Source organism: Schistocerca nitens, chromosome 7, assembly GCF_023898315.1.
Source record: "Schistocerca nitens isolate TAMUIC-IGC-003100 chromosome 7, iqSchNite1.1, whole genome shotgun sequence".
In the NCBI taxonomy this organism is placed as follows: domain Eukaryota; kingdom Metazoa; phylum Arthropoda; class Insecta; order Orthoptera; family Acrididae; genus Schistocerca; species Schistocerca nitens.
The window spans coordinates 277,949,139-277,974,764 of NC_064620.1; the positions used below are offsets into that span (position 1 = coordinate 277,949,139).

General features: G+C 40.7%; 1 protein-coding gene across 1 annotated transcript in view; it reads right to left on the reverse strand.

Annotated features, from left to right (window-relative positions):
* LOC126195572 (dynein axonemal heavy chain 2) overlaps positions 1-25,626 on the reverse strand; it is a 957,657-nt gene that overhangs the window by 477,551 nt on the left and 454,480 nt on the right. The window contains 2 exon segments of the mRNA XM_049934198.1: positions 4,039-4,293; positions 11,405-11,564. Of these exon segments, the coding sequence (XP_049790155.1) occupies positions 4,039-4,293; positions 11,405-11,564 (415 nt within the window).

The window sequence follows — 25,626 nt, forward strand, 5'->3', positions numbered from 1 at the left end:
CATTGTCCCAGGAAGGGGAAACTTTATTGACACATTCCTGGGGTCAGATACATCACATGATCACACTGACAGAACCACAGGCACATAGACACAGGCAACAGAGCATGCACAATGTCGGCACTAGTACAGTGTATATCCACCTTTCGCAGCAATGCAGGCTGCTATTCTCCCATGGAGACGATCGTAGAGATGCTGGATGTAGTCCTGTGGAACGGCTTGCCATGCCATTTCCACCTGGCGCCTCAGTTGGACCAGCGTTCGTGCTGGATGTGCAGACCGTGTGAGACGACGCTTCATCCAGTCCCAAACATGCTCAATGGGGGACAGATCCGGAGATCTTGCTGGCCAGGGTAGTTGACTTACACCTTCTAGAACACGTTGGGTGGCACGGGATACACGCGGACGTGCATTGTCCTGTTGGAACAGCAAGTTCCCTTGCCGGTCTAGGAATGGTAGAACGATGGGTTCGATGACGGTTTGGATGTACCGTGCACTATTCAGTGTCCCCTCGACGATCACCAGTGGTGTACGGCCAGTGTAGGAGATCGCTCCCCACACCATGATGCCGGGTGTTGGCCCTGTGTGCCTCGGTCGTATGCAGTCCTGATTGTGGCGCTCACCTGCACGGCGCCAAACACGCATACGACCATCATTGGCACCAAGGCAGAAGCGACTCTCATCGCTGAAGACGACACGTCTCCATTCGTCCCTCCATTCACGCCTGTCGCGACACCACTGGAGGCGGGCTGCACTATGTTGGGGCGTGAGCGGAAGACGGCCTAACGGTGTGCGGGACCGTAGCCCAGCTTCATGGAGACGGTTGCGAATGGTCCTCGCCGATACCCCAGGAGCAACAGTGTCCCTAATTTGCTGGGAAGTGGCGGTGCGGTCCCCTACGGCACTGCGTAGGATCCTACGGTCTTGGCGTGCATCCGTGCGTCGCTGCGGTCCGGTCCCAGGTCGACGGGCACGTGCACCTTCCACCGACCACTGGCGACAACATCTATGTACTGTGGAGACCTCACACCCCACGTGTTGAGCAATTCGGCGGTACGTCCACCCGGCCTCCCGCATGCCCACTATACGCCCTCGCTCAAAGTCCGTCAACTGCACATACGGTTCACGTCCACGCTGTCGCGGCATGCTACCAGTGTTATAAAGACTGCGATGGAGTTCCGTATGCCACGGCAAACTGGCTGACACTGACGGCGGTGGTGCACAAATGCTGCGCAGCTAGCGCCATTCGACGGCCAACACCGCGGGTCCTGGTGTGTCCGCTGTGCCGTGCGTGTGATCATTGCTTGTACAGCCCTCTCGCAGTGTCCGGAGCAAGTATGGTGGGTCTGACACACCGGTGTCAATGTGTTCTTTTTTCCATTTCCAGGAGTGTATTTCCATTATGGGTGGGGTTCCTAACTGTCTGTTCTAATTAGTTTTCAGAGATGGCATTTATTAAAGTTTCACAGGATATCTTATCACACCCACCACTAACAAATATTAATCTTCCCAATTAATTGTTGGATTATTAAAGTCTGCACCAGTGGTTACAGTATGAGTGGGGAACTCACATACAAGTGAACTGAGGTTTTCCATGAAGTTTCCAACTACATCAGGGGATAAATCTGGTGGGCAACAGAAGGATCCAACTATCATTTTGTGCCCATCCCTGATATTGAATCCTGCCCATACAATCTCACATGAAGCTCAATTTCTACCCTGGTGGATTTGAGTTTTTTGCCTACTGTCACAAACACACCACCTCAATTTCCCACTTGCCTATCCTTTCAATATATACTCAAATTTTCCCCAAAAATCTCACTGATTTCAATTTCAAGTTTCAACCTCAGCTATCTGTACCTATATTATGTGAAGTTCACAGTTTTTCATGAGCACTTCAAGCTCTGGCACTTTGTTGTGAATGCTTCAGCAGTTTACCATTAGAATTTTAATACTCTCACCTATGGGATGCATTTCTTGTGATCTCACACTGATACCTCTGAGTTTCCTTCAGCTATTGTTATCTGGATTGAATGCAGAGTTGCCTAATCTAAAAAACTCCTGTGTGCACCCCACACACAATCAGCTACCTGAGTAGCAGCATCTGATGTGTGGTGCATGCCTGACCTATTTAGGGGAACCCTACAATTCTCAACCCTATGGTACACGTGCAGGATGTCACAGCCTTGCGTGTCACAGAACTTTCAATGTCTCCAGTTCAGTCCTTCTAGTCGACTCAGAATAAAAGGGCCATACTCAGTTCTGGGGACAATACTGCAAACTGTGAGCTTCACTGAAACTCCATGCACAAGGCTGATTTTCTAAACCTACCCTGCCAGTCGCCAGAATGACCAAATAATGACCTCGGACCCCAAGGGACAGGCATAATTTGTTCCAAGGTGCACCACAACCTGCAGTTTGTTGCTCCCTGTTCCCTCTTCCCTCAATGGCTGCTGGAGTAGCCTCTTCAACAAGCTGAATGAGGCCCCTAGACATACACACTGAGCGCACCTGGTGTTATTTCCAGGCCCTTGTTTCTGTTTCCCTAAGGGGTACCATCACTCGCAGCACATTTGGATTGCCAACGATTAATGGACCCTTACCCTTTGGTGTTTGCCTCCTCCTGGCACTGGACAAAACAGATTTCCCCAAAACAGGTAACGTGAGTCCCACTCGATCAGTTTCAGTTTCAGTGAAAGACAGCACCTCAAACATGTTGGTTATTGGGATTAGTGCAACATCCTGGGTCCTCCCTGATCACCGTCCACTCAGTACAGGATACCTAGATCTACCACTGACGTGCCACTTGCAGTCAAGTGGATGGGTAATGAGAGATCTTGTACTTTCTACAGAGGAGATAGAATCCAACGGAGAGGATAGTAATTGAAGTACCTTTCTTCACAGCTCCCTCTGGGAGAGATACGTCCGGGGTTGTGGAATATTCCTAGATTCCTTACTTGATACTAGTTCTTGAAAATTTGTATGTAAAACGCCCTGGGATAGTTGATGACTATTTCAAGCACCTGACAGATCAGGTTTGACTATTTTAAGCATCTACCACATCAGGTTTTTTAGTATCTCTGTGGCACTCTCCTCTGGCACAAACCTTTGATTATTGGTGCTGCCCTTCTTTGCATATGTTCCATATTATCTGTTAGTCTTATTTGGCACAGATCTCATACAAATATCATAAGTATTCTGGAATGGGTTTTTGTATGCTATCTCCTTTTTAGACTTACTGATTTTCCCAGTATCATAATAATGACTAGAAGTCTACCACCTGCATTCCTGTGTGATAATGCCATTCACATGTCCTCAACTGTGTGATAATGCCATTCATATGTCCTCAACATAGAAGGTACTCTTGACATAGCCAAAGTATTGCAACATTTGCAGGAATTAGTTTCAAAAGTATTTCATATACTTGATAGTATTTCATGTTCATCCAGGGAAAACACTCCTTGAAAAGAAAAATTTTCTTCAAATTGATAGCAGTTTAAGCAAAATATCAAAAGAATATTTTCTTGACAGGGCTGCTGTACTGCTGTACCAACTAACAACAATGGACCTAAGGTTTGAGCAATGGGGAGAGGAGTCGTGGGAGACAACACACGTAAGTTTTGCAGTCAATGAGAGAATAGTATAGTGATAATGCAACAAATGACTACTGGTGCACTTGCTGTCAGTCATTATAAATTACATGTTCTGGCTTTCTTCAAATATGTTCTGGCTTTCTGCAAACTGATACTGAATTATTTGTTTTGGAAAGGACCTCTTCCTTGAAGGAACTCAATTGTTGTTGAAATACTCCTACCACAAGGAGACTGATGAAGTAAATCACAATGCTTTTATGGTTCAAATATTTGGAATACTGTATTTTTAAAGAATTTTCAAACAAAATATAAAGCTCTAGTTTTCTCACAAACTGAATTGGTGTGATTGAATATAGCACATGTGTGACAGATAATCTTTTAAATCTTTCATTACATTTCAGAACAATTACTACTTCAAAACTACTGAAATTGCTTTTTACATCCTCACCTGCTCTGGCATTGTAATCCTCTCACTATTAATCAATGTCAGAACCTTATTGTCGTCCATCACACTATTCATATTCTCAATCCAGACGGCATCCACTGGTCCATCAAAGACTATCCATTTTTCATCAGGTGATTCATCTGAACAGGTGATACGCATGATGGAAGACAGAACACCATCTAACCACTCATTTGTTGCAAGGTTAAATTCACCATAAAGTTCACCCAAAGTCAAAGCTTTGGGGTTGATAGGAAATGTCTGCAATATTGAAAAATCAAAGAGGGAAAAAGTTTAAAATTTTCTCACATTATGAGATATCTGCACAAGCTTTTTTAAACAATGAAGAATAAAGGATGGAATAATGACAAATATTATGCTACTCGCTATATTGTGTACATGTTGAGTCACAGACAGGCACAACAAAAAGACTGCTAACAAAGTAAGCTTTAAGGTAAAAGGCCTTCTTCAGAATAAGGCAATGTATACACATACATTAATTCGAACACAGTCATGATCACTGTCTCTTGCTGATGAGGCTGGGCATAGCAGGGGATCTCATTAACATCCATCATACTTTTAACAGTGTGATAAACAGTTCAATTGCCTTAAATCCACCGTAAGTGTCCATGCCACAGAACCAGGAAAGTATATCAAGGAACAAAATAGAATTCTGTTGAACTGCTAGATCCCCGAACATCCATCAGGGCCATAGGATGTGTACATAAACCCATACTTTGTCCTTCTAGAGCACAAGCAGAAATATACAGAAATTGCAAGGATTTCTTTTCTATCAATACATAAAACATCTGTGATGCCGAGATGAAGATTCTGAATGTGGTAAGTTGTTGGCTGGATTCCATGCAAGAGGCATGCATTTGGGACAATAGTAGAGTTGCCACAGAATTTGAAAATGGACAATATGATGGATTGGTTATTAGAGTTAGTGGATATGCTCTCTCCAGACATCTTGTGGCTCCTGTATTTTGACCTCACACAGGAGCCAAAGGGTGCTACAACAGAGTCAACATTACTCTCTCTCTGTCTCTCTCTCTCTCTCTCTCTCTCTCTCTCCCTCTCTCTCTCTCCCTCTCTCCTCACTTCAGTACACAGAGTTACACAATAAAGTTTTTTTGACTACTTCTAAGAAAAACAAGATGTCTACTTTCCTAATTTTGGTAATAAGAATAAATATTAGAATGTGGTGATTACAAACACTGTATACGTACTACTACTGAAATAATAAACATAAATATTATGTCACTGAAACTTCCTGGCAGATTAAAACTGTGTGCCCGACCGAGACTCGAACTCGGGACCTTTGCCTTTCGCGGGCAAGTGCTCTACTATCTGAGCTACCGAAGCACGACTCACGCCCGGTCCTCACAGCTTTACTTCTGCCAGTATCTCGTGTCCTACAGAGTTTTAATCTGCCAGGAAGTTTCATATCAGCGCACACTCCGCTGCAGAGTGAAAATCTCATTCTGTAAACATCCCCCAGGCTGTGGCTAAGCCATGTCTCCGCAGTATCCTTTCTTTCAGGAGTGCTAGTTCTGCAAGGTTCGCAGGAGAGCTTCTGTAAAGTTTGGAAGGTAGGAGACGAGATACTGGCAGAAGTAAAGCTGTGAGGACCAGGCGTGAGTCGTGCTTCGGTAGCTCAGATGGTAGAGCACTTGCCCGTGAAAGGCAAAGGTCCCGAGTTCGAGTCTCGGTCAGGCACACAGTTTTAATCTGCCAGGAAGTTTCATATCAGCGCACACTCCGCTGCAGAGTGAAAATCTCATTCTGGATAAATATTATGTCGTTTGCCAAACAAGAACATACTAACAATTGGAAAAAATCAAGCGAAGAAACCTTTTTTGTGTACATGTAACATATATTCATATGCATTTACAGAAACCTAAAATTCTTGGGCATATTGCCTAAAGGACCGGAACCTAATGTTTGCTCTCTTTTGTTCTCAAACTCATTCATAACTTCCATTTTGTAGGTTATGCTCTTCTTCCATGATTTCTCTTTGTCTTCCAATTAAAAACACTTTTGCATTATATTCCACTTATATTAAACATACTTTTAACAAATGAAGCTTGTCTGCTTTTTCTAAGAACACCCTGTCCTTCGGTGCAATCACATGTTGTTTGCCTTTTTTCATGGGTTTATCTTCTAATAAGCTTCCACAAGAGAATGCAAGCAGAGGCTCATTACTATGGGATAAAATTTCACTTTTAACAGTTTCACTGCCATCTTCAGGGTAGTTACCATCATTGATGTTGTTCGAAAGGACCACATTATCTTCAGTTGTGTCATTGCTGTTAACTCCCATTATCCCCTTGAAAACGTATTGTATATCTTCATCTCAGTTCCTCCACCACCAGTTTGTAATTGTTCTCAATTAAATTTACCATTTATTTATTTATTTATTTATTTATTGCTTTCACTTTCATATCCTTCCAAAATACTTCAAGTTGCTCTTATGATCTCTGTGTAAAAGCTTCTATATTGTAATTTTTACCATGCATCTTTTTTTCCTTTTCAGCATGTTCACAGCGTGGTTTTGGATTCAACAATAATTATGTACTTTTTCATTATTTCAGTAAACTGCTCTTTTTCACTTTCTGGTATGATTTTTGAATGTTACTTAACACTTAAATTGTTTTTGGCCACCTCCATGTCGCTGTTAGCTTGCATTCCAAGCTGCAAGTGCCACTTAAATTGACACGTGTTACTCACCAAAAATGGACAATGGTAGCTGTAGATTATGCTAACATGATGTTATTGTCAAAAAGTGATGCCATAACATCTTGTCCACATTAAATATTTTTCAAGAGGAAATGAAATGCATGTACCAGTAGCATGTAGAAATGGCTTACTTCATTAGTAAAAAGGCATTCCTGCTTTAGTTGCAACTAAAGAAGTAAATAGAAATTTAGTTGTTCAACTATTACTAAGAAAGTAACTAAGAAAGTAACTAAGAAAGTAACTATGAAAGTAACTTACTAAAGTATTCCAGACAAAAGAAGTAAGAGTTACTAAAATACTGATTTATCCTAGTTTGGTACTCACCACTATATGTACAATAATGAAGCACTACTAAAGAACAGATGGTCAAGAACAAGAAATATAAATTACGCTCCCCCTCAGAGGTCTATTTTAGAGCAATTTCTGTTCATATGTTACATCAATAATTTTCCCAATTCTCTGGACAATAATCTTGTGATCACTATGTATGCCGATAACATATCTGGTGTCTGCTGGACAGACAGTGAGCCCAGCCTTACTCGAGAGGTTCAAAAATGTATTAAAAAGGCAAGAAGAGGCAAGTTGAAAGGCTACATACAAAAATACCAAGATATTCACTTTAAACCAAGAGGTTTAAATACACAAAATATTGTGAATGATTAAAATATTGAGAATGATTAGAAATTGTCAGCCATCCTAACAAATTCACCATCAGCTGGAGAGAAAGAAAACAGATTAAGGAGTTAAACCTCATTCAAAAAGCCAGAGTCAGAGTTGGTGGACACCTAACATAGGTAATAGGAGTAGGAGGGGAAGTCAAGATAGGAAAGACACCATCAACTATGCTATTTAACATCTACCTTGAATAAATCATAGGAGAGTGTGTAGTTAAAATGAGAGGAGCATATGTAGGAAGCAAGCACTACATAGCAATCACTACATGTTTTGCTGATGACATGAAGGTACTGGTAGACACCAGTAAGATGCTTAATGAACTGGTAGAAGACTAAATAGTAAATGCCAAGAATGTGAAATGAAAGTAAATAAAAAAAGAACAGAAGTGTGATAAGTGGTAGAAAAGAGAGAAGATCAAAATCACAAAATAGTCAACGTCTATAGCAGGTTGCAAAATCTCATACTTGATAAATAATATAACAGAGGATCTAAATTGTAACAGAGGTATAAAAAAATTGCTATGTGCCTCAATGAATAAAAAACTCCACGGAAACATTGGCAAAATGGTATAAATGGAACATAGCTTTACTCAGGGCAGACACATAGACATCATTAAAAGCTGAAGAAAGAATGCTAGAAGCAAAGAAAATGTGGGTATGAAGGAAATTGGAAGGTATAAGTAGGGAAGACATGGTGAGGAATGAGGAGATGATGAGAAGATTTGAGGAAGACCGAAACCCCTTAGACACCATAAGCAAAATGAAGTACAGATAAGGGATAAGGGAGTAAGAACAGATAGTGGGAAGATGGGCAGAGTATTTCAAAGATACACTAAGCACCAGCCCAGAAGATGAAGAGACAGCTGCACAGGAGGGAAGATTGGAACTGGAAGTAGACAATGAAACCAATGAGGCAAGAAAGCCAACACTACAAGAGGTCTCCCAGCCTGTGCACAAGTAAAAAAACAATCAAGCCCCTGTGGAAGTCAGCATAATTGCTGAATTAATAAAAACTGGTGGTGAGGCTGTAATAGACGAACTGCACACATTAACATCAGATACATGGGAAACAGAAACTATGCCAGATAATTGGAAAATTGGAATAATAGTCCCCATTTATAAGAAAGGGGACAGAACAGCATGTGAAAACTATAGAGGTGTAACACTGCTAAGTACAGCTTATAAGATCTTCACAAGTATATTAAATGAAAGGATAAAGAAGTGTGCAGAAGGTATACTAGGCGAATATCAGTGTGGCTTTTGACCAGGCAGAGGAACAACTGATCAAATATTTGTGATAAGACAAATGATGGAAAAGTTCTATGAATATGATATAGATCTGCATTTCCTATTCATCGATTTCAAACAAGGCTTTGACAGCATAAATCGGCAAGAACTATACAGAGTACTGAAAGAAGTTGGTATATGTGCTAAATTAATAAGACTAATCAGAATGACAATGACAGAGACAAGAGCAAAAGTAAAGGTCCTTAGCAGAACAAGTGAAAGCGTTGACTTTAATAAAGATGTGAAGCAAGGGGATAGTCTCTCCACTGTCCTATTCAATATAGCCCTGCATAGTGTAGTAAATAAAATCAACAAAAGAGGCACCATATTTATGAAAACTAGCCAGGTATGTGCATACGATTTTGACATTGCTATAGTAGGAAGAAGTACCCATACACTCCTAGAAACATACCGGGCAATGGAAACAGAAGCCTTAAAAATTGGCCTCATAGTAAATGAAAACAAAACAAAATATATGGTAATGTCACAATCGGAGGCCAGAAAAAACCCTAAAAACCTAAACATCAATGGGAAATGCTTCAATGGAGTGTTCTCTTTTAACTACTTGGGAGCCCTAATAACAAATGATAACAGTATTGGAAAGGCTATAAGGGAGAGAATACAAAGAGGAAACAGAGCTTACTTTGCAAATATGCAACTTTTCAAAAATAGCCTTGTTACAAGAAAAACTAAACTGCTAATATATAATTTCATAGTCCGCCCAGTTATCACATACGGCTCAGATATATGGACGTTGACAGAACACGATAAAAATGCACTAAGAAGCATTGAGTGGAAAATACTATGCAAAATCTATGAGCCAATAAGGGAGGAAGAAGGCTGGAGAATACGCTACAATGCCGAATTACAAGAGTTAATACAAGGCAGGGACATAGTAAAATGTGTGAAGTCACAGCAAATACGATGGCTAGGACACTTGGAGAGAATGGCAGAGGATAGAATTCCAAAGAAAATGATGAAAGGTATGATCCATTCAGTTAGGCGAAAAGGGAGACCTAGAAGAAGATGGATCGATGAGGTAATAATGGATATCATCAATATGGGAGTCCGGGGGTGCAAAAGATCAGCAAATAACCGAGAAGTGTGGAGGAAGATTGTTGAAGAAGCCAAGGCTCACCAAGGACTGTAGCGCTACTGAAGAAGAAGTGGGGAAGACATGGTGAGGAATGAGGAGATGATGAGAAGATTTGAGGAAGACCAAAACCCCTTAGACACCATAAGGAAGATGGCAGTATTTACTCCAGCAAGAAATTGATGTGATGGTAAAGGGAAAGAGTGTGAGAGAAAGAAGAAGATACCAACTACTGGACAGTGTCAGAGAGAAAAGCAATAAATATGTGGAACTAAATAGAAAAGCACAAGACAGGGAGAAACGGCAATGTGCCATGCCTGGACCTGCCACAGGTCAGAACTACTACTGATTATGATTTCTGAAAATAAATTGTTTTAGCTCTTTTCTACAGTCTTTATTCTATTTTCTATGGAAATACTTAGAAAAGGATACAAATTTTCTTGTAAAACTAATAAATTACACATCTACTACTTAAGCAATTCATGTACTCATTAGATATTGTTTACCATAGAATTTATGAATATATGAAGAAAATAAACAAACACAATCCAAACTGAGGGCATCAATGACTTCGGTGATGGAAGAAACAAAATACATTTTGAGAGAGCAAATCATGACAGATATGTAGACTCATGTAAAATTATTCTTGAATCATAAATTGGAAATGCAGCATTCACAAGAGCCTTGTACATATACAAAAGCATATAAGATTTAGTCTAATTTATGGAGAAACCTTATTACTAGATTTTCATGAATGGAAATTCAAGTTTTGTGGAAAAAAATTCCTGTGTAGTCAAGTTCTGAAAATGTTCAAAATAAACTAATGGGGTTACGGCAACACAGATAATCTGTTTCCAATCCAAAGTTACAGGAATTCAACAACCAGCTAGACAATACTAACTGATAGATGGAAATTCCATATCAGTTTATTTGCAGACAGAGCTGTGATGTCATCAACAGTTGTACCATTGGTCCTGATTTACTGCTAAGATAATCTGTAGTATTTTACAGAGTTTTGGAATATTTTTTCTTATTATACTATTTTTTCAACTCACATATTTTGTTCATACAGTGTCAAAGATGGGGAAATACATCCAAAAACAAATATAAAACACTGTTCTTGATCTCTGGATGCGTAATGAAGTCTAACTGAGGTGTGTAAAGAGTAATATGACAACACCAAACTCAGCAATTTATGAAAGATTATTTTTCTTTTTTCATAATTCATTAGGATTTTTATATCTCTAATAATGGTGTAAATAACTAACAGTTTTTTCCTTAATGGAAGTAAGAATAGATCTGTACAGCAACAATATACAAGACCTATAAATTAACACAGTAAAACTCTTTTCAGAATATAGTATCAAATTTAGAACATTAACTCTACTGAAAAAAATCAAGAAATCTTAAGCAATACAGGCAGAAGAATCGAAACAATAACATGGATAAAATAATGAAAGCATACAAAAAAGAAAAACAGGAATTTAAGTTCTAACATGGTCTTCATTGATCAACATAGGCATTTATATACTATTCAGAAAAGAAAACATATAATGTCAGCTTTATAAAACTTGCTTACCTTAACCAGATTATATCCTGGTTTTTCTTCTTTTCGTAAGCGACTCAGTGATGCTTGGAGTATGCGCCATGTTGCTGATTTACCTGCACCAGTTTTACCTACTATCATTGTTGAATGCCGTGAGTTCTTTGTCTCATACAATTGTATTACTTTCACAATACTGCAATTTATCACCTGTGGAACATAATAGCATCATTATTACAGTGGGGAAAACAACAACAACAACAACAAAAATTTGCTTGTGACTACTAGAATATTGAAAGGCAGAAAAGACAAATAATGACATTGTGGAAAAAGTAATTGATCACCATACATATCCTGATAAAGCTCCTTGAGAAATCATGTTTTAGAAAAAGTATACTGTTATTCACCAAGTAATTAGGTTTCGTCTAATGATGACCAGTGCTAGAGTTTCTTACAGTTTCTTTCAACAAGCAGTTATTTCTTACAATGCACCATTGCATAACTGTTTACAATAACTAAACATGCCGCGTACCAACAAAGAGTAAGTAAAACTAAAGTAGTAAGTTACGAAGAAAGAAGGCAATCAGCGACTTCCAGCTGAGAGTACTGAACTGCAGTAGTGGAGTAAATTTTTCATTTACTTCCAAAGTAAATTTATTTACTCCATAAGTGGTGGAAAGCATAATCAAAGAGTAGGCTAATATATTAGTAACTGAAGGAGGAGATAATGCCAAAATTTACTGCTAAGCAGTAGCGGGAGTAAATTTAGAAGTAAGGTGTGTTCGTTGGTTTCTGTTTGTAAAATATCAAATTCTATGGATTACATGGACAATGAAGAATATATGGAGAGGGAGGAAGAGGTAAACATCACAGTAATGAGTGTTGTAATGGGGAGAAGAGACCTATTTGCAATGTATAGTGACAATGATTTGAAAGAGCTCTTTGCATTTCGTAAGGAATCTTTCGAATCACTACTTGGCATGCTGGAGCCGTTACTACAGCATAATACTGATGGAAATCGTGTTTTGTCTTCTAGGCTGCAAATTGTTTATGGAGTGCCAATATTTCGCACTGCTACTTATCAAATTCATAACAGGGGTACTTGTACTATTGACAGAAAAACCTTTAACAGTGTGATAAACGGTTTGCTTAAAGGTACTGTAAGTGTCCCTGCCATGGAACCAAAAAAATACACCAAGAAACAAAAGAGAATTCTATGGAATTGGTGGATTCTCAAAAGTCATAAGATCCTTATATTGTGTACATGTACCCATACTTTGTCCTTCTGGAGCACACACAGAAATATACAGAAATCACAATAACTTTTTTTCTATCAGAACACATATCATATGTGATGCCAATATGAAGATGTTGAATGTTATAAACCATTGGTTAGGTTCCACCCATGCTGCACGCATTTGGGGCAATGGTAGAATTGCTGCAGAATTTTAAAATGGACAATATGTTGGTTTGCTTGTTGAGGATAGCAGAGATGCTCTCTCCAACCATCTTATGACTCCTGTGTTACGAACCCATGCAGGAGCTACAATAGACTTCAAATTGCTACCAGATATGTAACAGAGTTGGAAGAAATGTTTCCCAACTCTCACTAAAGCAATGAAGTATTAACAAAACAAAAGTGCGAATGTTATTGTGGCTGCTGCAGTTCTGCACAACTATGTAACAGATATTGGAGATGTGTTTCATTCTGATGCTGTGGAGGCAAATGACATCGACCAAAATGCATTTGAGCCAGAAGCAGTTGCTGCAGACCAAGCTGTCATAAGACCTATTATACTCAATTATTTTAATTAAAATTGTACCTAATGTACTAGTAAAATAACAAGTTGTTGTCAGAACGTTTCCCTCTTAAATGAATAAATAAGGCACTGGATTGTCATAACTACAGTGAAATGACACATTTTATTTATGTATAATTTTAGTTATTTTACTATCTTTTTTCTTTCTTTTTTTCTTTTCTCCAATTAGGGGATTAACACTTTCATTTATTTTTCACTTCACTACACAAAGTTACACAATGGAGTTGTCTTGACTATTTCTAAGAAAAACAAAATGTCTCCTTTATAATACCTAATACAAATAAATATTAGACTGCGGTAATGAAAAAAATAAAATGGAGTGTGTACACAAATATTGTGTCATGTGAAGAACTATAGCATATTAACCATTGGAAAAAATCAAGCATATAAAATATGTTTTATACATTTATACATACAAAACATGTTCACATTCATTTACAAAAACTTGAATTTCTCAAGCAAATGCCTAAAGAACTGGCGACTGAAGTTTTCTCCTTTTTATTCTTGAACTTATTCATTAACTCCATATTAAGATCATGCTCTTCTTCCATGATTACTCTTTGTAAGTTAACAACATTTTTTGCATTACATTCCTCTCATATTAAATGACAATATTATGATAAGAGTAGTTGCTACTCACTATGCAGCAGAGATGCTGAGTCACAGATAGGCACAACAAAAAGATTGTCAAACAAGTAAGCTTTCAGCCAAAAAGGCCTCCATCAAAATTAGACAAAACACACACATACACAGACACACACATTCATTCAAGCAAACAACTCACACACACAACCACAGTCCCTGGCTGCCTCAGTAGTTCACAGTGGAAGATTACTTTTTGTAATGCTAGCATGAAAGCGTAGAAAATGCCAGCTTTCTTTGATACTTTGAGATTGCTAGATACGGATCCAGAAAAGCTGCACAACAGACTCTTGTGTGATGCTCATTTTGATGAACAGGTTGAAATATGCTGAAGTTAAGCCACCGTTTAAGAAGGGAGATAAAGAAATAGCATCAAATTTCAGTTGAATTTCACTTTTGCCAGCATTCTCAAATATTTTAGAAAAAGTAATGTACAATCAGCTTTATAACCATCATACTTTCAAAGTCACAGTTCGGATTTCTAAAGGATTCTGATATTGAGAAGGCTATCTGCACTTACAGTGAAAATGTGCTTAATTCATTAGACAAAAAATTGCAAGCAACTAGTATATTTTGTGATCTGTCAAAGGCATTTGACTGTGTAAATCACAATATCCTTTTAAGTAAATTAGAATATTATGGTGTAACAGGAAATGCTGCAAAATGGTTCAAATCTTATATCTCTGGCAGGAAACAAAGGGTTTTATTAGGAAAGAGACACATATTAAGCTATCAGGCATCATCCAACTGGGAACTAATTACATGTGGGGTCCTACAAGGTTCCATTTTAGGGCCCTTACTTTTTCTTGTGTATATCAATGACCTTTCATCATTAACATTACCAGATGCCAAGTTCGTTTTGTTTGATGATACAAACATTGCAATAAATAGCAAATCAAGTGTAGTCTTAGAAAGATCGGCTAATAAAATATTTGTGGACATTAATCAGTGGTCCCAAGCCAACTCTTTGTCACTAAACTTTGAAAAAACACACTACATGCTGTTCAGAACTTGTAAGGGGTGTCCCACGAGTATACGCCTAAGATACAATGAGAAGCAGATAGAAGAAGTGGACAGTGTTAAATTCTTGGGATTACAGCTTGATAATAAATTCAACTGGGAGGAGCACACCACAGAACTGCTGAAGTGTGTTAACAAATCTCTATTTGCAATGCTAAGTGTGTCAGACATAGGGGACATAAAAATGAAAAAGCTGGCATACTATGCCTACTTTCATTCCATAATGTCATATGGGATTATTTTTTGGGGTAATTCATCAAGCCAAGCTAAAGTTCTCTGGGCACAAAAGCATGCAGTAAGAGTTATATGTGGTGTGAACTCAAGAACATCCTGCAGAAGCCTGTTTAGGGAACTAGGGATACTAACTCTCTGCTTCCCCACACATTTATTCCTTAATGAAATTTGTCATTAAAAATATATCACTTTTTCAAACCAACAGCTCAGTTCAATGAATCAATACTAGAAATAAGAATAATCTTCACAAGGATTTATAGTCACTGACTCTTGTACAAAAAGGTGTGCATTATTCAGTAACACACATTTTCAATAACTTGCCAGCAGCCATAAAAAGCTTACCAATGAAATTTAGTTTAAGAGAAGCCTAAAGGATTTATTGGTGGCCAACTCCTTCTGCTACATTGATGAATTTCTCAGTAGAACTAACTGGTTTGTGTGTGTGTGTGTGTGTGTGTGTGTGTGTGTGTGTGTGTGTGTGTGTGTGTAAGTACAATCTAACCTCTGCACCATTTCAGTGCAGTAATGTGTTCATGTAAATAAGTATTGTAGTAGTTCTATTACATGTTTATTACCTTATAAATAACAAAAACATTTTTTTAATTTTAGATTCAGTGCATTAAATGTTTGTAAAATGATGCTTTCATATAGTGTTCATTAAAAAAATGACGATCATTCCACTTGGGACCTGAGGAAGGTACATTAGCTTATTTGCTTCAGTTGTAAATATTTGTCATGTATTATTGTTTTTCTGACATCTTCTACATCCTGGAGGACCTCCTTACTATGGATCAATTGGAGTGAAAGTAAATCTAATCTAATCTCTAATCCAGGAAACAATGGCTTATACACTCGGCACTTTGTCTATAATTTACATCTGATACTGGTTCTTTCACAGGATTTGTGGGATCTAGTGATAAGACTAATCTGCCATCACTTGAACTGAAAGCAAGTACACTAAGAATAACATAGAGTGCAGCTGGCAGAAACCAACATAATGCTGCAACGATGTGAAGCATTTCCAGACCTGAAAGAAATCATAGTAATGCCTGCAAGACAAGTTTAAAGAAAACTCTGTATGGTGTGTGATGATGACGATACTCTAAGGAAGCAAAAACTGAAACAGAAAATTCATAAAATAACAGATCATTAAAAAAAATCTTCCTACTCGTCAAAAATTAAGGGTACATTATTACACTGTAGAAGCTCAAACAATACTACCCATGCATTCAGCAGTTTCTGTTTCCCTTCTCATTATTCCACAGCACTGGCTGCAACGCAATGCAAGAGCAAAAATCGTCAGTGATCCTTGACTGAGAAAGATCTGTTTCTATTTTACAAATCTCCAGTAGCATATAATTTTTTACGAAAATTGGGTATAGTATTACCTGCGCTGTCTACAATTATGCTTTAACAAAAACCTTTCTAGTCAACTTAGCAAGAAATTTGAGGCATAAACCTCTTTGAAAAGGGCATCCGCAGTGTCTTTTGATGAGATGTCAATAATGCGGCATTTGGAATACACAAAAGATCTCGATTTAGTACAAAGTCTAGAGGATTTGGGTGATAGGGGGAGAAAACCAATTCCTGCAAATTATGCACTTGTTTTTATGAAAGATGTATTTACAGCTACTGGAAACTGCCTGTTTCATACTTTTTGTGTAACTCAGGAGTAAAACATGCAAACCTATTGGGCATCGTACAGGAGATAATTATTTTATTGCAAAATGCAAACTTGAAACCAAACTAGTCATCTGTGATCGAATCTAGTAATCAGAGCATGCTCAAACATTTACAGGTTACACCAGAAAGACCTTACTTTAGTGTAAATGGACAGCGAGTATTTGCTATTTATGATGTTCCACATTTATTCAAAAGCAAACAAAACAATCTGCTTAGTATCAACTTCACTGCAACAATGCTGGTGTTTCATTTGAAGATGATAGCTTGACATACAACATCAACAAAAAGAACAAAAAAGCAGAATGCTGTTAAAACTCACTATTTACACATTCATTCCAGGAAATGAATGTGAAAATGGAAGTAAAAGCCATCAGTCACTCTGTTGCTGTGGCTATCAGAATGAGTACAGCAAGTACGGAACTGCAGAGCCATACAGCTAAAAACACACCTTTTTTATAGAATTTATGAACAATATGTTTGACATGTTGAATAGCAGGACAGCATTTTCCCCAAATCTGTATAGAAGTGCAACATCAGAACAATGCCCAGTAGTTTTGGCAACAACAGAAAGGGCAAAAGAAGTTTTAAATATTGCACATAAAATTGACAATGAGACAGGTAAAATGACAACACCATGCTTTACAGGCTTGATACAGCCTGTTAATGCTATTGTTCAATTTTCTGAAGAGCAAAAAACTGTTGGTATTACTGGAATCAAGAGGCCCTACAAATTTATTTTCAGTGTACCATCAGAAAGGTGGTTACAACCGGAATGCTAAGGTGCTTATTCTGGACCAGCATTATTACTGTATTTACCCAATTATAAGACAAGCTTTTTTCCCACAATCGTCATTCGAAAAATATGGGGTCATCTTATATTAACAGATTACACTATTGCTGCTGAGGTCAATGCTTTTGAAGTGTTTAATAGATTAATGGAGAGGTCATCTTAATTTACTGATGAATCATTGGCTACTGAGGTTTCATACAAATTTATTTTGAAGAGATCCGAAGGATAGGGCTTAGCAAACAACGGTTTCATGCGAACAGGCTTGAGATGTCCCAATATGATGAACTGCTCAATGCAGTATCGATATTGTTGGAACAATCACATGACATTTGACTCATGGTGCTAGTACAAGGGATACACAAGAAGCTATGAGCTAATAATTACAACAATCTAATGTTCTGTTTTAAAATTGAGATTTTTGTGACCCTCAGGAGGAAACAGCATTAAATTCTGTCAACATAAAACTTTTATTGTATTTGAACAGTTTTGCAATAAAAGTTCTCATACACGTATAGATACCATACATACAGGTTGTCTCGTTTATCTTGACCACCCTAAATAACTGTTTGTCCAGATGCAAATTACAAAATTTTTCAAGCAAATGTTCTTTATCCAACAGGCGGACATCAATCAGCATGATTGCCTTTATATTAGCTTTGTTTTTTTTTTACAAGATTTTTTAAATGGCACCCTGTATTTTTTATTTGGTAATTCATTTCCTCTCTGTTAGAACTTCTAGTTAACAAGTATATTTAGAAACGACACAACAACACATATATGTCACAGAGTAAGTTGACATGTGAACACGTTAGCGTTCAGATAAGCACTGAGTCTCAGTCTAGCGGCCGCTGCTCGGCTGGCCGCTTAGGTGGCGCCGCTGCTGCATGGCTGTCAGGCAGACAGCGCCGCACGTAGAGGACGTGCGTAATTGCGCCGCGGCACTTTAAATGATCGGCGAGTCACAACACTTTTCCCCCCTTTGAAATTGTTGCACTGGTCTTGATGGATGTGTCCTGGAGATGGCTGACGTCCATAGGCGTTGTGTGACTCGACGTAAAATCTCGAGGAGGAGGCTTCCCGTACGGACGGAAGAGTCCCCGATGATAACGGGTCGAGATGACAGGAGACGTAGGGGTCGAATCTGCTGGGGCCCCACGCACCAATCTGCCCGTTGCGGCAAGTCCAGTTGATATGACAGGAGACATGGGCGATGCGTCAGCATCCGTTGGAGGAGGAGGCGAGCAGATGTACTCTGACACTGGTTGGTCCTCCGGTTCCCGCATGGGCACGTCGTCTGGTGGCATCCGTTCTGGTGCTGGCATCGCGATGACGGGTAGAGGGCGGCGTTGTGAGTATGGAGATATGCCAAGATCCCGAGCATCAGGGAGAGTCAAGGGTGGTGTGGCGGCATTCGGAACAGGTGTTGTTGGCACCCGAGGCCGAAGCTGGTCCGAATGACGCACTGCAACACCTGTGTCCGTCTGGATTTCATACAGGCGTCTGCCACGGTGTCTTAAGATGCGGCCCGGGCTCCATTTTGGCCGCCTGCCATATCCCCGTACCCAGACGAGGTCGTCGGCGGTGAACCGGTCAAGTGACGGCACCCGCGGCCGGGAGGTGGGAGGCCGCAGAAGATGAAGTAGAGTGCGGGGCTGTCGGCCATGTAAGAGCTCAGCCGGGCTGTGATCGCCCATGGGGGTGAAACGGTAAGACGCCAGGAACTGGAGAAGCGCCTCATCAGCAGCAGAAGAAGTCAGAAGTTTCCGCATTTGAGCCTTAAACGTGCGGACCAGTCGTTCAGCCTCACCGTTGGATTGTGGATGGAACGGCGGGGCCGTGACATGCGTAACACCGTGACGAGCACAAAAATCCGCAAAGTCAGAAGAGGCAAATTGCGGACCATTATCAGTAACAAGAGTAGAGGGGAGGCCTTCCAAAGAAAAAATGCGGGCGAGAGCACTGGTGGTTGCCGCGGTGGTAGGTGACGTGCAACGGACAATGAAAGGAAAGTTAGAGTAGGCGTCAATTACGAGGAGCCAATAAGTACCTAAAAAGGGTCCCGCAAAATCAGCATGAATGCGCTCCCAGGGCTTCTCAGGCGAAGGCCACGGTGACAAAGATGACTTCAGGGCAGCGGCCTGGGACGCACAAGGGCCGCAGGCAGCGACCATGTGTACGATTTCAGAGTCGATGCCAGGCCAGTACACATGACGGCGCGCCAGAGATTTGGTGCGCGACACACCCCAGTGCCCCTGGTGAAGGAGGCGCAAGACCGAAGCACGCAAAGACGCGGGGACCACAACACGCGGCGAAACATTGTCAGTGGAGAGGAGGATAACACCATCCCTAGCCGTGAGGCGGTAGCGCAAAGGGTAGTAGTTCCGCAACGGATCAGAAGTCTTAGCGGACGGGCGATCAGGCCAACCCGTCTGAATACAGCGTAAAACCCGGGAGAGGGTAGGGTCAGAACCCGTAGCAGCCGCCAGCCTGTCCCCAGTGATGGGGAACCCGTCCACAACCCGCTGCTCGGCAACATCCAGGTGGAAACACAGAAGTTCGTCCCTATCGAATGCCTGATCAGGGCCCATGGGGAGGCGAGAAAAAGCATCAGCATTCGCATGTTGAGCCGTTGGCCGGAAATGAATCTCATAGTTGAAACGGGACAAGTAAAGAGCCCAATGCTGGAGGCGGTGTGCAGCCTTGTCGGGAAGTGACGTTGATGGGTGAAACAAGGAAACAAGTGGTTTGTGATCCGTAACAAGATGAAATTTTGTGCCATAGAGAAAAACACCAAACTTATGAAGAGCATAAATGATGGCCAAAGCTTCTTTCTCAATCTGAGAATACTTTTGTTGGGCATCCGTGAGCGTTTTGGAGGCATAAGCAATGGGTTGTTCCGAACCGTCAGAAAAACGGTGCGCAAGGACTGCCCCAACCCCGTATTGAGAGGCATCTGTAGCAAGGACAAGATGTTGGCCAGGTCGATAAGTAGCTAGGCACGGGGCCTGTATCAGCATAGTCTTCAATTTCTGGAAAGCTGCGTCACATGACACGGACCAGTGAAAAGGCACGTTTTTATGCAACAGGCGATGCAACGGCTGAGCCACCGACGCTGCAGACGGTAAAAACTTGTGATAGTAGGCGATTTTCCCCAAGAAGGCCTGCAGTTCCTTAACAGACGTAGGGCGAGGAAAGGCATCGATCGCAGCGACAGTTTGTTGAAGCGGACGAATACCATCCCGAGAGAGTTGAAACCACAAGTACGTGATAGATGCCTGAAAAAATTGTGATTTCTGAAGATTACACTTAAGACCTGCAGTCTGTAAGACATTAAAAAGTGTGTGGAGATTTTGAAGATGTTCGTCAGTGGTGGAGCCCGTGACAACAATGTCGTCCATGTAATTGATACACCCAGGAACAGGGAGCAATAATTGTTCCAAGAATTGCTGAAAGAGAGCAGGGGCGCTAGCAACCCCGAATGGCAAGCGTTGGTATTGATAGAGGCCGAAAGGCGTGTTAAGAACCAGAAATTACCGGGAAGCAGCGTCGAGAGGAAGTTGATGATAAGCTTCTGACAGGTCAATTTTAGAAAAATACTGCCCTCCAGCGAGTTTAGTGAACAGTTCTTCAGGACAGGGCATAGGGTAAGTGTCGATGAGGCATTGAGCATTTACCGTGGCTTTGAAATTGCCACAGAGACGAATAGAACCATTGGGCTTGGCAACTACAACGACAGGAGAGGACCACTCACTGGAAGTGACAGGAAGCAAGACCCCTGAAGTAGTGAGACGATCCAACTCCTGTTTGACCCGATCACGAAGGGCCACAGGAATGGGCCAAGCCCGAAAAAACTTAGGCCGAGCAGTGGGTTTGAGCGTGATATGAGCTTCAAAGTCGTGTGCACGGCCTAACCCAGGAGAAAAAATGGACGAAAAGGTCGTCGACAAAGAATCCAGTTGAGCATAGGGAATAGCGTCAGAGACAATATTGACAGAGTCATCTATGGAGAACCCAAAAACGCGGAAGGCATCGAAACCAAAAAGATTTTCTGCGTTGCCCTGGTCGACCACAAATATGGGAACAGTGCGAACGACGGATTTGTAAGATACCTCCGCATTAAACTGTCCCAAGAGAGAAATCTTCTGTTTATTGTACGTCCGTAATTGCCGAGTGACAGGGGACAGGAGTGGAGAACCCAGCTGAAGATACGTCTGAGAATTAATTATAGTGGTGGCAGAACCGGTATCCACTTGCATGCGAACATCTCGACCAAGGATTTGGACAGTGGGGAATAACTTCCCTGAAAGGGAAGAAGTGCAATTGACAGACAACACAGAATCAGAATCAGCGTCATGTTCCTGAACATCATGTATGCGGTCGGACTTGCAAACAGAAGACACATGACCTTTCTTTTTGCAGTTGTGACACACAGCCCAACGTTGTGGACAATCCTCGCGTGAATGTTTCGTAAAACACCTTGGACATGAAGGAAGTTGCCGGGGATTTTGCTGCAGTTTCTTAGGGGTTTGTTTACGGCTTGGCCGAGGCTGCACGTGGGAGCGCACTGCGGCCACGTCGGCCGGCGGGGACGCGCCGCGCGCGTCGTCAACAGCGCACAGAGGTTGTATTTCCCCGACGTCACCCCACGCTTCTATTTGTGCCCCAGCGGCGCGAGAAATTTCAAAAGACTGCGCAATGGAGAGAACTTCATCTAAAGTCGGATTCGCCAACTGAAGGGCACGTTGCCGAACTTCTTTGTCGGGCGCCGACCGGATAATAGCATCCCGTACCATGGAATCGGCATAGGATTCTTTGTGAACATCAGTAACAAAGTGACACTTTCGACTGAGGACGTGAAGTTCAGCAGCCCAAGCGCGATAGGATTGATTGGGTTGTTTGTGACAACAATAAAAGGCAACACGAGAGGCTACCACATGCGTTTGCTTTTGAAAATAGACCGACAGAAGGGAACACATTTCAGCAAAGGACAAAGACGCAGGATCCTTCAAAGGGGCCAATTGCGACAACAACCGATACATTTGAGGCGAAATCCAGGAAAGGAAGAGAGACTTACATGCTTGTTCGTCCGAGACATAAAATGCCAAGAAGTGCTGTCGAAGACGTTTTTCATAATCCGACCAGTCTTCTGCCGTCTCGTCGTAAGGAGGAAAAGGCGGTACAGCCAACGACGAGAAACGGCCCGCATTTGACGCCGCGACGAAATCGCGAATCGCCGCCGTTAGAAACGTTTGCTGTTCAAGGAGATTTTGCAAGAGTTGCTCGACAGTAGCCATGGAACCCTGTGAGTCAACGGTGAAAAGGAAAAATCCCATCCTCGTCGCCAATTGTTAGAACTTCTAGTTAACAAGTATATTTAGAAACGACACAACAACACATATATGTCACAGAGTAAGTTGACATGTGAACACGTTAGCGTTCAGATAAGCACTGAGTCTCAGTCTAGCGGCCGCTGCTCGGCTGGCCGCTTAGGTGGCGCCGCTGCTGCATGGCTGGCAGGCAGACAGCGCCGCACGTAGAGGACGTGCGTAATTGCGCGGCGGCACTTTAAATGATCGGCGAGTCACAACACTCTCCTAAAGACCTATTCAAAAATGTATCACAGTGTACCATTCACTGAAACACAATATTATTAATTACATAACACAACACTTACTTTGAACCTGGGATCACAAATTCATCCACTTGCTGGAGTTGTCAGAAAGCAAATGAAAACCAAGTAGAAACATAACACAAAACTGACTTTGACTCTCCTGTACCATTGCCCAAGAGTAGAACATTCAAAGGTGCTCAAAGTGGTAACCCTAGACACCGATACACTGGTGCACTCATTGAATGAAAGAATTATTTACTGCTTCCAGTGTTGTCTGCTGAAGAGAATTACAAGCAAGCATGACACGTTCCTACCTGTCCTCTGTAGTTGTTGGAATATCGTGATAGATAACGTCTTTAATGCATCCCCAAAGTAAAATGTCCAGAGGATTTAAATCAGGAGACCTAGCAGGCCAAGTAGCAGTTCCTCCTGGACCAATCCATCTGGCACAATACCTTCAGTTCAGAACACGACTTGCATGCAAGGCATTATGTGCTGGACATCCATCGTGTTGATACCACGTAAGCATTCTGGTTCTTACCAGCACTTCATCCAGAAGAGGAGGTAGTTGGCATACGCTGTGCGTAGCATTTTGCCTACCTTTAACAAGAACAACAACAACTACAATAAAAGAAATGTTATGTCGATGCAGTTTGTAGGAAGGACAGCCTTTACTGTATGCCTACTCTACACAACAGCATTTAAAAGGACTAAACTACTGTACTAAATGTACCCGTACATAAGAAAACAGTATTGCAATTACTGTTCTACTAACTTACATTCCCCATGTATGAGAAGCATTTCTACCTTCTCTACGTTGGTGTATATTCTACTCACACAACTCTTCAACTGACGACAGTTTATGGGATGGCGGGTGTGCCTTCTACTTGTGTTTACATTTGTTTTCTGTCATTGTCAGCATGCGGATGTGTTTCATTACCCCGAGAACCTGCACTAAGTGCTGGGAGCGTCAACGTCAATGTTGTGTTATGTAATTAATAACATTGAGTTTCAGTGAATGATATGCTGTGATACATTTTTGAATAGATCTTTAGGAGAGGAAATGAATTACTGAATAAAAAATACAGGGTGCCATTTAAAAAAGTCATACCGCTGTTCATATCTTTGTAAAACAAAAAAAGCTACAATGAAGGCAATCATGCTGATTGATGTCCCCCTGATGGCTAAAGAACATTTGCTTGAAATATTTTGCAATTTGCATCTGGACAAATATTTATTTAGGGTGGTCAAGATAAATGGGACACCCTGTATACATTTACATGGCTTTTTAAGTACAGGTAACTTTCATCTTGTCTTTCAAAAACCAGTACTACATCCTTAAACCAAATCACTATTCTATTTGGTTATGAGAAACTGTAATGATTTACCACGTGGGTTGAAAATGAGAAATCTGGTCTCTGTTCATGTATTAGAACACTGGGAAAAAAATGTCACCAACTTTTAATCAACTTTAGAAAAAAATGGTGACATTAAGCTGAAATAAGGAAAAAAAGTTAAATCAGAGTTAAATGTCTAACAAATGAAATAAATCACATTAAACTGTCTACAATTGTTATCACAAGAATAAACTGCAGAGGAAAGAGCCATTGTGGAAATAGTACCAACAGATGTCACTAGATCACAGGACGAGCGAAAGTTCGAGAACTGGACTGAATCACAATTGCGATCTTTTATTTGTGTATTACTTTCTGTTGTTACATATGGTATATCGAAGAAATTGCCATTCGTCTTTCACTATTGCTCAAGCACAGCACTACAGTAGGCTTGGAAGGGAAACTACAATAAAGTGGGGGGAGGGGGGGCAGTGGGCAGCAAATTTTGTTGTGCAGCAAACTATGGGAATTTATACTATGTACTTTGGCATCTTATGAACATCTAACACATTTAAACTGCAGTTTTCTTGAATCTATTTGTACTTGGAAACGAACTGACTTTAAAATTGGACAAATACTCAACAATAGCATACATCTCTGCGGGAAATGCTAAAAGTTTAGAATGGGGCCAGTGGGGTACTTATGTAGTTCGTGCAACACTGTTGTCAACACTCACCATGAGTTATGATGGATGGGAATGGCAGGGGGGTTTGTAAGCTGCCGCTTATATAAAGCCAATGAGAGAGCAGTGAGCAGACGATATGCTCGAAAGCAAGAGATATTTTCACATCAGTACAGAAGTAAAATCCATTACATGTTTAAAACAAAACAAAAAAGTCTTTGATCTTGGATCCCACCATAACATAAATTGCATCATATTTGGAATAAATAGCCAAATATTTATGACAACGAAGTTATAAGTTACACAGCTGTCTTGTTAGGATGATGATGATGTTGTGTAAAAATAGTGATACCTCAGATGACAAGCTAAGTAAACAAACATGGCAGAGAAAATAAAAATTGATAGAAACAATTCCTTTTTGTCTGTTTTATTTCTCCTTGTG